We start from the raw sequence: 12,326 nt of genomic DNA, 5'->3' as shown, positions 1-12,326 counted from the left end.
TCCTCTTCCTCCCGGCCGCCCTTCCCCGGCGGGCGGGGCGCTGCGCGGCGCCGGAGGTGAGGCGAGGTGAAGGGGCTGCCAACGAGAAGGGATTTTTGGGGGGCTCATAGGGGAAAAAAGGGTTTTGGGGGGCTGCCCGTGTGTCCCCTGAGGCACTAAGCCCGAGGTGGCTCTTGCCGCAGCCTTCAGGAGTGCCTCGGGTAGCTGGGGCTGCCCCTGGCAGTGCTGCAGCGGGTTGTTCCTCAGGGTTGGGGGCCTCGGCGTTTGTTGGGTTTTAAGTTTGTAACAGAGCTGTAATTCTGGGGTAGGGTTGCATGGGATGTACATAAGAAGGCAATTAAGCTGTGTTTTAAAGCGATGAAGTCATCTGATGCTTCTAAGTGGGGAAAAACACTTCCAATTTTGTCTCGTTTCTGTGTATCTTCATATTTGTATGTGTGTGTTTATTATATGTGTGTATTATGTAAGTATATTTATTATACATATATGTTTATTATATGTATTATTGATATAAAGTGTATATTTATACAAATTAGAAAGTCCAACAGCTCTCGAAGCTAGGCAGCAGCATTTGGGGTGGATCAGAGGAATGGGGAAGTCTGAGCAGAGATCTCGAGGGACTTTTTCCCAGCCACAAATTAAAAACACCAAAAACTTTCCTGCTTACGTTCCTAGAGCTGCTAACTTAGTGATTTCTGGGTTTTGTATGCGTTGGATACAGTTAGCGTGGTGTTTGCAAGCAGCTCTTTTCCTTGATGATACCAGAGTTTAATTTTTATCTTTCATGCTACCTAGAGCGTCCTCATTTATCCAATTATGAAAAAATGTTCAGAAAAGGAAAAAAACGACACAGCAGCAGCAGCTCACAAAGCAGTGAGATCAGTACTAAAAGCAAGGTAAGCTGAATTCGGTGTTTGATCTTTATGGCAAAACTTTCACCTGTTACGAGGTGGCAGCTGAGTGGTTTGCTTGCACTGATACTAGGATGTGATTTCATAAAGTACGTGTTATAAGGCCCTTGTATTCTAAAGACTGCTTGGTTATTTCCATACTGAAGCCCCCAAGAGCTTCTTCTGGCAGCACATACTAAGATTTGGAAGAAAAAAGTAGCACACTTGTTTGCTAGTGATAAATACTGCCTTTAAGAAGGTGCCTGGTGCAAGGCACTGAGAGTGGATTTGTTCTTCAGTATTAGTTGGTTACTCAGCATCTCTAAAAGCTATTCTTCATTTTAAATAATGTGTTCATTTTGTCTGATAGGTTTTGGAATGATCAGTTGAATATTCTGGATTTTCCAAGGTGCCGTTTCACTCCCCTTGCACCGCTATGTTATTTCAAGCATTGGTGACAAGCATGTAGTTGTCAATTTCTTCAAGTTAAGATGCAGTACCAGAAAAGTCTGGACATAACCTTAAGGTTCATTTTCTCTTCTTCTTTTATTTCCACCTTATTTGAAATATTTGTGGACTTTTAAAGGGCTTCTGCTGAATTTATATGAGTCTAACCTACAATGAGGTAGAAAGATAACTTCAGGAAAAGCATAGGGCGTTTTTTTTTTTTCCTTCCAATTTTACAGTGCTGCTTAGGTAATTGAAATATAAATATTAATTTATTTTAAAAAAAGAGTTGAGGCAGGGCATCTAAAAGTGAATTGCTAGTATGTTCTCAGTAGCTTTCTGATGACATTTATTTTCTTCTTAGTCTGTAGATTCCAGTCTCGGAGGACTTTCCAGGTCTAGTACTGTGGCTAGTCTAGATACAGACTCCACAAAAAGTTCAGGTATGTAATCAGAGTTTGAGCAGCAATGTATGGAGCAAAACTAACTTTGTGTGTATTTATCTATGAGAACAGAAAATGAAAAAGGTTGAAGTACATATTTTTAATAATGGAATGAATCTGTTAGCCTGTTGAATTATGCATGCATAACTTCAGGCTTCTGAAGTATCTAGTACTGAGTCATCTAGTATTAAATCATTGTTTTTAAAGTAATGTGTCTAACTAAGAAAAAATCAGTTAGCTGTTCTAGCAGTCTGTTATACAGCACAAATCTGATGTAACTTTTTGGGAAACTGTATTGCATGCTCTTAAAAGCTTACATTTGCACTGAAGCAAGTGAAATAGGAGTTTTGATTTTACTTGTTCTTGATTACCAGATCACAGTGTATGGTTGATCAAACAGCTCATTTAAAGGTATATTTATATAAAAGTAGAATCAGCTTTTCTGTGTTTTCTGACTAAAGTTGTTAACTGCAAATCAGAATTAGTATAAACAAGTCTATATGTTTAATATAAAATTATTGGATTCATATAAAATTATTGTTTTTACTAAGGGCTGTTCTGAATCAACCCAGGACAGCTCATTAAAGAGAGGTTTTAATATACTGTGATGAGGTGAAGTGTTGGAAAGTCTGCAAAAAATTGAGGAACTGAGTAAGTTAGCTCCACTTACGCTAATTAGAAAAGAATTACTGTTCTTGAGCTCTTCAGGATTGCTGTTTTATTTTGTTGCAGGACAAAGCAATAGTAATTCTGATACATGTGCAGAATTCAGGGTTAAATACGTTGGTGCCATTGAAAAGTTGAAATTTAATGAGAGCAAAAATCTAGAAGGGCCATTGGACTTGATAAACTACATAGATGTTGCCCAGGTAAGTGCATTACAAAAGAATACCAACATTTTTAGAACGTCCTAAACTTAGATGTATTTTTTTCATGTTATCATGCAGTATAACATCTTGCCTTACAAGTTTTATACTTACTAGAATAAAATAGCTTAATTTAAAAAGTATATCTCACTCACTGTGCTATGATCTCAAAAGCTGTACTCCATTCCCTCCTGTTGTATAACTGGGAAGATGCACCCAAAAGGACTTGTGAAGAAGCAGACTCAGAGCTAGGATCCTTCTCATGAATCGTTATGGAATGAGTGTCCCACCTGAAAGCTGTTGCATCATCTTCAGCACAGTTAGGATTAGAACAGAATAGAATAAAGCAAAGAATATCTCCAAATTTCACCAGTACTACAGAATAAGTTTTCCTGTAGAGGAAACTGTCGGATTCTGCTTACGTTTGCTTATGAACCTATGACTAAAGAACCTGAATAACGTTTGGGTCATCCTTGCCGTACTGTTTGCTTGTACGTTTTTTTGTACGGAGGCTGTAACTGGATGTCCTGGGTAGGCAGCTGATGGTTTGTACCCTTACAAGCACACAATGTCTGTTTATCTGACAGCAGCTTGACACTTCAAGTATCTGAAACTATTTTTACAGCCAAACACAAAAGTGCTGCTAGCGTGGTACTAGGATCACCCAGGGTCAGCGCAGGGTGACAGGGCCAACCTCCCCACCCACCTCAGATGACAAATTCCTTTCTGGATTCATGCAGTGCTTCACATAACGTAAAGGGATGGGGCAAATGCAACAATGTCAGACTTCACACACTAAGATACACACAGGGGTAGTGATGTTGCTGATCCAGTGGACCAAAGTACAAATAAATACGTTTTAGGCTATGTATTTTCATTGTTCATGTTCTTCTGTCTGCACTAAAGGCTTTTGTTTGTTTCCCTCCAAAGCAAGATGGAAAGTTACCTTTTGTTCCAGGTGAAGAGGAGTTTATAATGGGAGTTTCCAAATACGGCATTAAAGTTTCAACATCTGATCAGTATGTAAGTGATTCACAGCAAACTTTGGGGAGAGTTGAGAAGTGCTTTCTTTTATTTCTCTGACAGATAATCCCAGTGACCAAGATGTCACTTCTGGCCTGAAGCAAGTGGTTTTAGTTTTTATTTATTTATTTATTTATTTATTAAAAAAAGCTCTCACAGCAGTACCACTCTGTTTCGTATCTCCTTAGGGCTCTGTATTTCCCTTGCTGGATTTTTGATGTGAATCCATTCCTTTTGACAGAGAGCATCAGACAAAAAGCAAGAAGGCTTTTATGCTCTGGGCCCGTCTTTCTCTGTGGCTGTTCTGCCATCCTCTCCTGTGGGAAAAGGGACATTACTGGTGCCCAAGACCATAGGTTCCTGGGCCTGAGTTAGTAATTCAATTCCTGTTAGTGTGGAGGAAAATTAAAATGCATCCTTGAAAAAAGCATCTCGTCTTCCTCTTCAAAGTTGCAGCCTTGTGCTGCCAATCCACGAGTGTGAGCTCACTCCAGCACTAAAACTGTGTCATTTCACTTTATTGATCGAGCCCATTTTTTGTTTGCATTGTTTCCTCCATGTGCTTTATGTTCCTTTAGTGCACTTCAGATAGTTGTTTCGCTAAAAATAAAGAGCCCGTCTCTTCCCCAGGGCCCTCCAGCTGCCTGTGTATAACTCTGTGTTGCAGTCATGTGGTTTCCTTCTGGTTGCCCTCAGAGCCCCAGCTACTAAAATACTCAGCCTTACAAAGTCACGACCCATCAGCAACCCAGCAATGCCTGATCATAAAAGCCTCAAGTGTGAGAGCGGTGCATAGCGTTGCTCAATAGCTGAATACTCTGAAGAGGGCCTGAAAGCCTCCTTTCAGAAAATAAAACGCTTGTTTCCTAATACCTGGGAGGAAGTATAACATTTGGTCCTCACACTTCTGTTTTTGCTGTCCTCCTAATTTCTTAATTCTCAGTAAGAACACAGGTCACATTATTACTTACCATTCTTTTGTACTCTGATAAAGGTCAAATAGGTATTTTTAAGATTTTTTGTTCATCATTCTCTTTCTTCTGGCTTTGAGCTGAAAGCAAGCACAAGCTGATAAAGCCTTATGTGATTAAGCTAGCTTGAGCTGGCATTTTATTGCAATGCATTCTGTTTTCCAAATCCTGGCTTTTTGCATTTGTGCCACTGTTGACATTTAATTTGTCCTTCAGTGTTAGTACACCTAACTCTCTTTCAGACAGTTCCAAGAGGGAAAGGTTATTTTCTCTGCATTCATACGCAGACCTCGAAGCAGTATGACTGGAATAAAGCAGATAAATGTCATCAGTTGGGTAGGAGAGCTTAAGAAGGGCTTTGTAGGGTTGGTCTGCAGAAACCGTGTACCAAATGACATCATTGACAAATCTCTGTGTGGAACGGCCAAGCTCAGAAGTGGAACTTGCCAATAAAGCAAGAAGTACACTTTATAAAACTTTCTTCCTCAAAGCACACCTGCTGCTAGGCAATAAGGTGGCAAGAGGCAGGTTAAGTACAGAGGGTGACTGGGGATAGATGGGAAGCAAATGTGTGCTTTGGTAATATGGCTAGGAATACAGAGCACATACAAATGCAACTCAAGCAAAAATTAAAGCTAAAATTGTGTTAAATCATTGTGTTAAAAAAAAAAAAGAATAAATTGTTAATTAAAAAACTTAGTTATGGTTTTACCAAGGAGTACTTTTCTCCTGTAAATAAATCTGAAGTATTCTTCTGTCAGAGTGGATCAAAATGTGCAGAGGACTGAAACAGCTGTCACAGTGCTCCACTGTAACTCTTATTTCCTGAACGTTTTCAGGATGTGTTACACAGGCATGCCCTCTATTTAATCGTACGGATGGTCTGCTACGATGACGGGCTGGGAGCAGGGAAGAGTTTACTGGCTTTGAAGACAACAGATGCAGCCTCTGAAGAATGCAGCCTCTGGGTTTATCAGTGCAATAGTTTGGTAAGAGTTTGCTTACAGTCTTTAATTCAGGTATCAGTATTTTCATTTTGAACAACTCTGGCTTGTTCAAAAGAGTTCACTGCAAACAGCTTCCCGCGTGCCATTGCAGACCACATAAAATCAAACTACTCCATTTTGCTTCTCTGCCAAACAACTGCTTTAAGCGAGTTTTGAGAATTTTAGGAGTCCTTCAGCAAGTATTAACGTGCCTGTGTTTATGCACTGCAGGAGCAAGCACAAGCTATTTGCAAAGTGCTATCTACAGCCTTTGATTCAGTTTTAATGTCGGAGAAGTCCTGATTTTCTTCAGCAGCATGTGACCGTGTAGGACAAGAGGCCTTTGTGCGAGGAAGAAACGGGGCTCCTTTGTGATACCACAGACTGGCTGTAGCCACACACAAACTTAGAAAAGACTCGCTGTGCAAAAAAGAGCCATGCAACCTTGTACATGGTACTTTGTCATTCCCCAGACATGACTTGAAGAAATTACTCCACCTTCAGTTTCCAGGACTACAGACGTTTGTATTTAACATGATATTTTTTTGCTAAATCTGTTTTGTATATTGATGTCAATATTGTAAAAATGTAAAATAAAACTGACACTTGCTTCTATCTTTTTGTCTTAAAACCGGTTTGTTAGTATAAAATGCAGTTCTGCTTGACATAGATCTTAAAACAACAAGAGAAAAGTAGTAGTAAGTAGTCATTTAGTGCTTTATAACCCTAATGTAATGTAATTCGTGGTGCCTCCATAGTTCTTACATTCCAGTGAGAATCCCCAAGATGTACTTTTTTTGCCCCTTTACTACTTGTATTTCTCATTTTACATAGCAAAAAGCAAGGGAGGATGACATAAGAGGAGTAGCCCAAGTGATTTTAAAAGTAGTTTTATTTTTCCAGACATTTGACTGGTTAACAAGAGTAAAATTTATTAATCATGCTCTAATTATAAATCACTGCATCCAGGACATTGAAAATAAGAGTTGATTTTCGGTTATACAATATATACAGTTGCTCTGCAACTAAACAAAATAAAAACAACTGAATTGAATATTATACATCTCATAGCATTCTAAGCTGCATTTTTAAATGTCATTTGCTCCTTTTTAAACAGTTAACACAGCAACCTAATAGTCTGTCTATTAACAGCTTTTTGAATCATTATTTTGATCAGATTTGAAAAGTTGTATGAAATACGCCAAAGGTTTGGACTTAAAATTCTTACTTTTATATTATAAATAGATATCTACAGGCTCTAGAATTTCTTTTTCCTCTGCCAGAGGACAAGCAAACTTTGAGAAACGTTGAAAATTTTGGGATAAATTTTGCTTAGCTGCTCCTTATTGGTCCTCAACATTTTAACAGTCTGCAGGGGTAGTGCTATTACACTGAAGTCTAAACGTTTTCTAAGTGACTAGCAAACAGGATTGTGACATTTTAAAGTGTGTTCCTCTTCTAGCAGAGCCTAAGGAAAATTCGCATCATTGTTCAACTTTACGAGTTGTTACATACACTATAAGATTCTGTGTTAAAAATACTGTACATAGGAGATCTGTGCAAAATAATATGCCCATTTACTCTCTAGACTCTATCAGGGATAGAAACATACAAAATAGTGTTGCAAACTGAACATTATCAGTAAGTGAATAAAACTGTAGTGCTAAACTATTACTCTATCATCTTACTGGGAACTTTGAAAATACAGACTAATTTGCTTCAACTTGCAACAAAAATATCTTGAAACATTCCAGTTTGTTCCCCATTTATACTGCAGCAACAGCATCTAGAAAATGAAAGGTCAGTATATACCTGGCTGTACCCACACGTTTGAGAGGCTATCAACCAACTGTACCATTCAGGGAAGGTGATAAAGGGAAGATCAGTGTTGCTCTTCCAGCATTAACGCAACGTGATTTTTCTCCAAATAAGACTACGCAGTGGCCTATTTTCCTTTCTGTTAAATACGAAGTGGCCAATTTAAACACCACTTGTCCAGAGATTTGAAGTTTTCTTGGAAAATCTAGAGATGGAATATTCACAGAATGTGATCAAAGCCAATTTGACCTAGACATAGATTTCTCTTACCCTATGCCATCGGTTGTTTCCTGTAGCATAAGCAAAAACTGGTACAATCTCTCAATATCCAACATCAAAACAATGTCTGATTTGTATCGGTGTTTTCCATCAACCACCCGGGAGTTACCAATAGCCTAGCCTTTGTTCACAAATTAGTAAAACAAATTTAACAACAGTGTAGCTACCATATATGTGGGTATATTATATAAATACAGAGTGAGTTAGCAAACCATCCTTGTTTGCAAGGTAGTGGCACACAAATTTTTATCAAACAGAACATAACGTAGTGTACTTGTGAGGTGTCAGAGACCTTATTGACCACGGATAGTTACCTACATCCTCCACCAAATATGTTCTCTGTGCGAACATATTGCTGGATGATTACGAAATTTCAAGATTTAAAAAAAAAAAAAAAAAAAAAGCCTAACCACTATAATGATACAAGTGTAAGAAATGCTCTGCAATCCATCATCATGATTAAGTACATTTCAGGAAGTGCAGTTTTCATATCCTTGAGTTAATGCAGTTAACTCAGTAATATTGCCATCGTTTAGATAACCAGCAGTAGTCACATTAAATGACCAAAATGGATGTAACATACAGAAAGAACATTCAAAAAACAGGTTCCACACACGTGCAGCCTAGAAAAATGAAACAGTCTCAAGCTCACAAAATCAGAACTAGAAAGTTCAACGACTAACACAGATTTCAGATAACTTGAAGCAAATATCTACATCCATTCTGAAAGAAAGAAGTTTCTCCTGTGGTAAACTGAAATACTTTGTCACTTTTACCTGGCCAAAGACACCTAGTTAAAATTGGTTCTTCTGCAATAGTTGACATCCTGAATGACAGCCAGTTTGGCAAGATGCTGAATGAGTCCGACTGAGAACTATACAGCAGCTTGCACGTTTTGGTTCTGAATCCTTACAACGGTATTGAGAATTGGATAAATTCACTGCCCTGTTACAGATGCACACAATTTCTTTTGACTGGGGAAGCAACACTGAACTGTGGTATTGTCACGTTACCAAACAGAGAATGAAATTACAGCAAACGTTTTCAAAACAAAATTCATAATGTTGTGATGTCGACACACACATATGGGTTTTGATTGTTAAAGCTTTTCAGTTCACCTTAAAAAAATACAGGAAGAGGTTTTTTTTCTGATTGTTTTTGTAAACTGCTCATGAGAAGTTTTCACATAGAAAAAAGTTCTAAAAGTCCCAAAATCAGAACAATGGTAATAAAAAAGTAAGCTACAGTACCTAGGACTTGGGCAGTGCTCTGGCAAGGTGTCTGCAGATAGGTAGATGAAATGAAATAGAGCAAAACTTATTTCTGTGACCGCTGGAAATGAGAAATGTCTCCACTTATCAGTAGCAATTTAGTCAACAATAAAGTGCACAAATGAGACAGGGAAAGCTCCTTTCCGACTGGGGTCTCCATCAATATGGCCGATCTGCAAGAGTTCAGACAGTTTCCAAGTTAATCGCAAAAAGGAATTAGAACCAAAATAAATACCAGTGACCTTTGTTTTTGTTAGACTTCTATTTTTTTTTCAAATTGTCTTATTCAGTTCTTTAGAAGTAACACCTCTTGATGTGGTCCCACTACTCCATCATTTCAGTTCATTCTGGAATGCCTGGCAGCCCGTATCATGCCTCTTTTAAGTTGCTTCTGCTTCCTTCTCTTCTCAGTGAAAGGTAAAAGAATGGATCAAGCTTCACCAGATCTCAAGCGTTTTGTTTCTTAATCTATTTGTGTTTATACAAATAGGCGATAACGTATTGCCTGCAATTTAGATGCAGTATGAAATTCTCCTCTTTACTAGCTAACAACTAAATGAGTGTTTTCATGCATAATAAAACTTTCCAAATCTACTTTAGCTGATGCAGTTCTGGGGTACAAATAGTTGAGACAGTTTCCCAGCACACAGAATAAACCATTTCTCAATCTCAGTCAGCTAAAGAATTAGGACAATACAAAGCTGTCTCCTGAGGACCGTGACACAGCATCTTCAAGGAAGATGAAATAGTAGCAGATTCTCCAATTGCTGACACCCACCCAGGAGTTTCCTAAAGTCACACAGACCATGTCCCCTGTGTATTGTGAACCCTACTAACCAGGTGTTGTTTTTTTTTTTCCTCAATGTAAAAACTTTTCTTGAGAAAAGCTAAAAGTTTATCTGAAGCCTGAATTTTAAACAAAAGAAATATTTGGAATCAAGTTTCCACAAGATGAAACTTCTCCTGTTATTTGGAAACCCAACAGAGATCTTCTGAAGTCAGCGTCAACCTCTAGATTTCATTTATTTCTTTCAAAGTATATTGATAGAAAATAGGAAATACTCACCCACCACTCCTGATCTTCTTCACCATCGACTACAATGATATCTCCTTCTGAAAAAGTTAGCTCGTCTGGGTTATCTGCTACACAGTTGTAAATCGCTTTTACTCTTTTGGGTTTAGTTTTTGACTGAAATACAAAAAGAAAGTGTAAATAATAAGCATGGAAGAATCAAAATATATTTGAAGGTGATCTAAAGCATGCAGCAGAGATGCTATCAATCATTTTTCATGGGTTAGAATTCACCTAGATCTTTTACACCAGGTGCTCAAGGTTCAGGCTGATTTTGGCAGCATCCCAAGCCTTTCAGAAACACTATGTCACCAACATGGACCAGCTTTCCCTTGTGAGCTTCCATTTTAGCTCACTCAAGTCTGCTTCAGAGCTCTACGCACCGTTACAGCAAGTGTGATTTTACTCAGAGAATGGGGTGATCGAGTGCTACACAGTGAGTGTAACACCAGTGTTGTCAGAAAGAGGCCTGAAACACCTGTCAGTATGCCCCTTCTTAATTTACTAAACCCTGCTCAACAGTACAAAATTTCCAGAATGTCCTCAGGCTCTTTGTAGTGCTTTGGGGACCACAAGCCACAGAAGTGGTCTTTTAACAGCAAAGGTAACACTGCTGTTTGGTAGGGAGCTGCAGTATTTCAGTACTGAGTGGGACTCCAGTCCTAGTTGTGTTCTGTTTGAAGTGATGTTGCAATTGTTTTGTATCCACCATCCTAACCTCATGCTTCTCCATGTGCAACCTGGCCTGTTTCCACTCTCTGCTTCCTGCTGCGTTTGTTTTCAGCCTTCTCAATCCCTGTTGCAGATTAACACTAATGCTACCTGCATCATCTTTCCATGCAAGGAGCACAGGACCTGGAGGCAGAGCATTATCTTACTGTGTCAATCTACCCTTCCCTCCACTTTCCCCAGCCTCAGCCAGCAAAAACCTTTCCTTTCTACCTTCAGATGCCAGAGCAGAGCTGCAAGTGCCAGTCAGATCAACAGCTGGAAGCTTGTGAAGGAGAAGAGACTCCATCCACAAGTCTGCTTCTTTTGACCAGCCAAATGTTCTGTTGTGGACAAAGCCCTGTTCCCAGGAGACTAACAAACAGGGAAGTTTTCCATATATCTACAACATGGTTTCAAAAACCTCTAGCATGCATTGAGAAAAAAAGAAGCATCAGGAACCTTCCTCCTGAAAAATGGGTTATTGGGTAAATAAATGCACTGTGCAGCAGGTAACTCACTGGCTGCATGTGCACTGTAACGAGGTCTCTTTTTTTCTTTACTCAAGAATCACTTCTGCAATCATTTCCTCAATCTGGTTTGGCTTCCAGATTCTCTGGCAGACTTATCAGAAAAGGGTGAAGTATAAGGCTAAAGGGAGTGATTTAGCCAAAGTGCTTTAGCTAGACTGATCTAGCTAAAGCTCTTTAGCTGAGGGGCCCTTGACTAAATCTCAGCTAAGATGCTTTAGCTAGATTGATTTAGCTAAAGCACCTTAACTAGCACACCCCCCCCGAGCCAGGTTTCTCTTTACTTCTCTGTCTTATGACAGAATAAAACCATCCAGCTGATTTTCTCAGGCAGAATTTTGTGACTACTGATGCCCTAGAGATGTTTGGAGACTCAGATTTGTTCTTCATATGACATGCAACTAATATTAACCTGAGAGTGGAGACACTGTTCCTAAAAAACAGCCAGGACAACCCATTCACACATAAGTGAAGCAATTTGCCCTGTAAAACAAAGAAGGAAAAAAAGGTAGAGAACTACTACAACCTTAACTTAGACAGAAAGCCAGGTAGAGAGCTATTCCAGAACTGATAATGTATTCAATGGATGTAGCCAGCACTGAATCCCAGAGCACACAGCAGAAATTGTGATCAGAGTTCAACAGCTTCACGGAGTAAGTATGGCAATTCCCTTAGTGCACCTAAGCTAAAGGGACAGCTATTCAATTTTTCACTAACCAGACTATTAAATTTTACTACCTAAACCATGAAAGTTGTTTTGATGCAAGACAGGCAGTAACTTGGTTAAACAAGAGTGGGAGAGGCAAGAAAACAGAAGATTTTATAATCCCAACTAATGCAAGATGAACTCCACGTGTCTCTGTGTTTTTTTTTTTTTTTTCAGCATGATCAGATGACAAAAGCTAGGAGGAGTTCCAGGAACTCAAAACAAATGCACAAGGCTATGCACACATACACGCTGCAGTCCTGTCCTGGAGAATTACTATTTCAGTAGACATGGTTAAATAAAAATGAACGAAGAG

At 39.0% G+C, this 12,326-nt stretch overlaps 2 protein-coding genes across 7 annotated transcripts in view; one reads left to right on the top strand and one right to left on the bottom strand.

The window, feature by feature from the left end:
* Positions 1 to 40: 40 nt before the first annotated feature.
* ITGB1BP1 (integrin subunit beta 1 binding protein 1) lies at positions 41 to 6,235 on the top strand. Of its 4 annotated transcripts, none has more exons than XM_082756971.1 (7): positions 41 to 61; positions 796 to 896; positions 1,702 to 1,780; positions 2,513 to 2,649; positions 3,577 to 3,669; positions 5,480 to 5,629; positions 5,858 to 6,235. In XM_082756971.1, exons 2-7 carry the CDS (start codon positions 825 to 827, stop codon positions 5,927 to 5,929), a joined length of 603 nt encoding a protein of 200 aa, XP_082613097.1. In that variant the 5' UTR covers positions 41 to 61; positions 796 to 824; the 3' UTR covers positions 5,930 to 6,235. The 4 variants fall into 4 exon arrangements, with proteins under 4 accessions (XP_082613097.1, XP_082613098.1, XP_082613100.1 ...); XM_082756972.1 differs by having other exon boundaries at positions 44 to 56; XM_082756974.1 differs by lacking the exons at positions 41 to 61; positions 796 to 896 and adding an exon at positions 1,285 to 1,416 and having other exon boundaries at positions 3,605 to 3,669.
* A 286-nt stretch (positions 6,236 to 6,521) lies between these two features.
* The window catches only part of ASAP2 (ArfGAP with SH3 domain, ankyrin repeat and PH domain 2), an 84,274-nt gene continuing 78,469 nt past the window's right edge, over positions 6,522 to 12,326 (bottom strand). For all 3 annotated transcript variants that reach the window (XM_082758060.1, XM_082758061.1, XM_082758062.1), the window contains 2 exons: positions 10,061 to 10,183; positions 6,522 to 9,167 (listed from right to left, as the gene is read on the bottom strand). In XM_082758060.1, the coding sequence (XP_082614186.1) occupies positions 9,093 to 9,167; positions 10,061 to 10,183 (198 nt within the window). In that variant the 3' untranslated portion in view covers positions 6,522 to 9,092. The remainder of the gene's footprint in view (positions 9,168 to 10,060; positions 10,184 to 12,326) is intronic.

The sequence above is a fragment of the Aythya marila genome (assembly GCF_965140915.1).
Source record: "Aythya marila genome assembly, chromosome: 3".
NCBI lineage: Eukaryota > Metazoa > Chordata > Aves > Anseriformes > Anatidae > Aythya > Aythya marila.
The sequence above is the reverse complement of the archived record's forward strand: the minus strand, read 5'-3'. Positions and strand labels throughout refer to the sequence as shown.

Bases quoted from the DNA above. Each gene is read 5' to 3' on its own strand.
- ITGB1BP1 (XM_082756971.1), top strand. From the start codon at position 825: ATGTTCAGAAAAGGAAAAAAACGACACAGCAGCAGCAGCTCACAAAGC. The intron at 897-1,701 runs GTAAGCTGAATT...TTTTCTTCTTAG, and splicing joins AGATCAGTACTAAAAGCAAG to TCTGTAGATTCCAGTCTCGG. The intron at 2,650-3,576 runs GTAAGTGCATTA...TTCCCTCCAAAG, and splicing joins ACTACATAGATGTTGCCCAG to CAAGATGGAAAGTTACCTTT.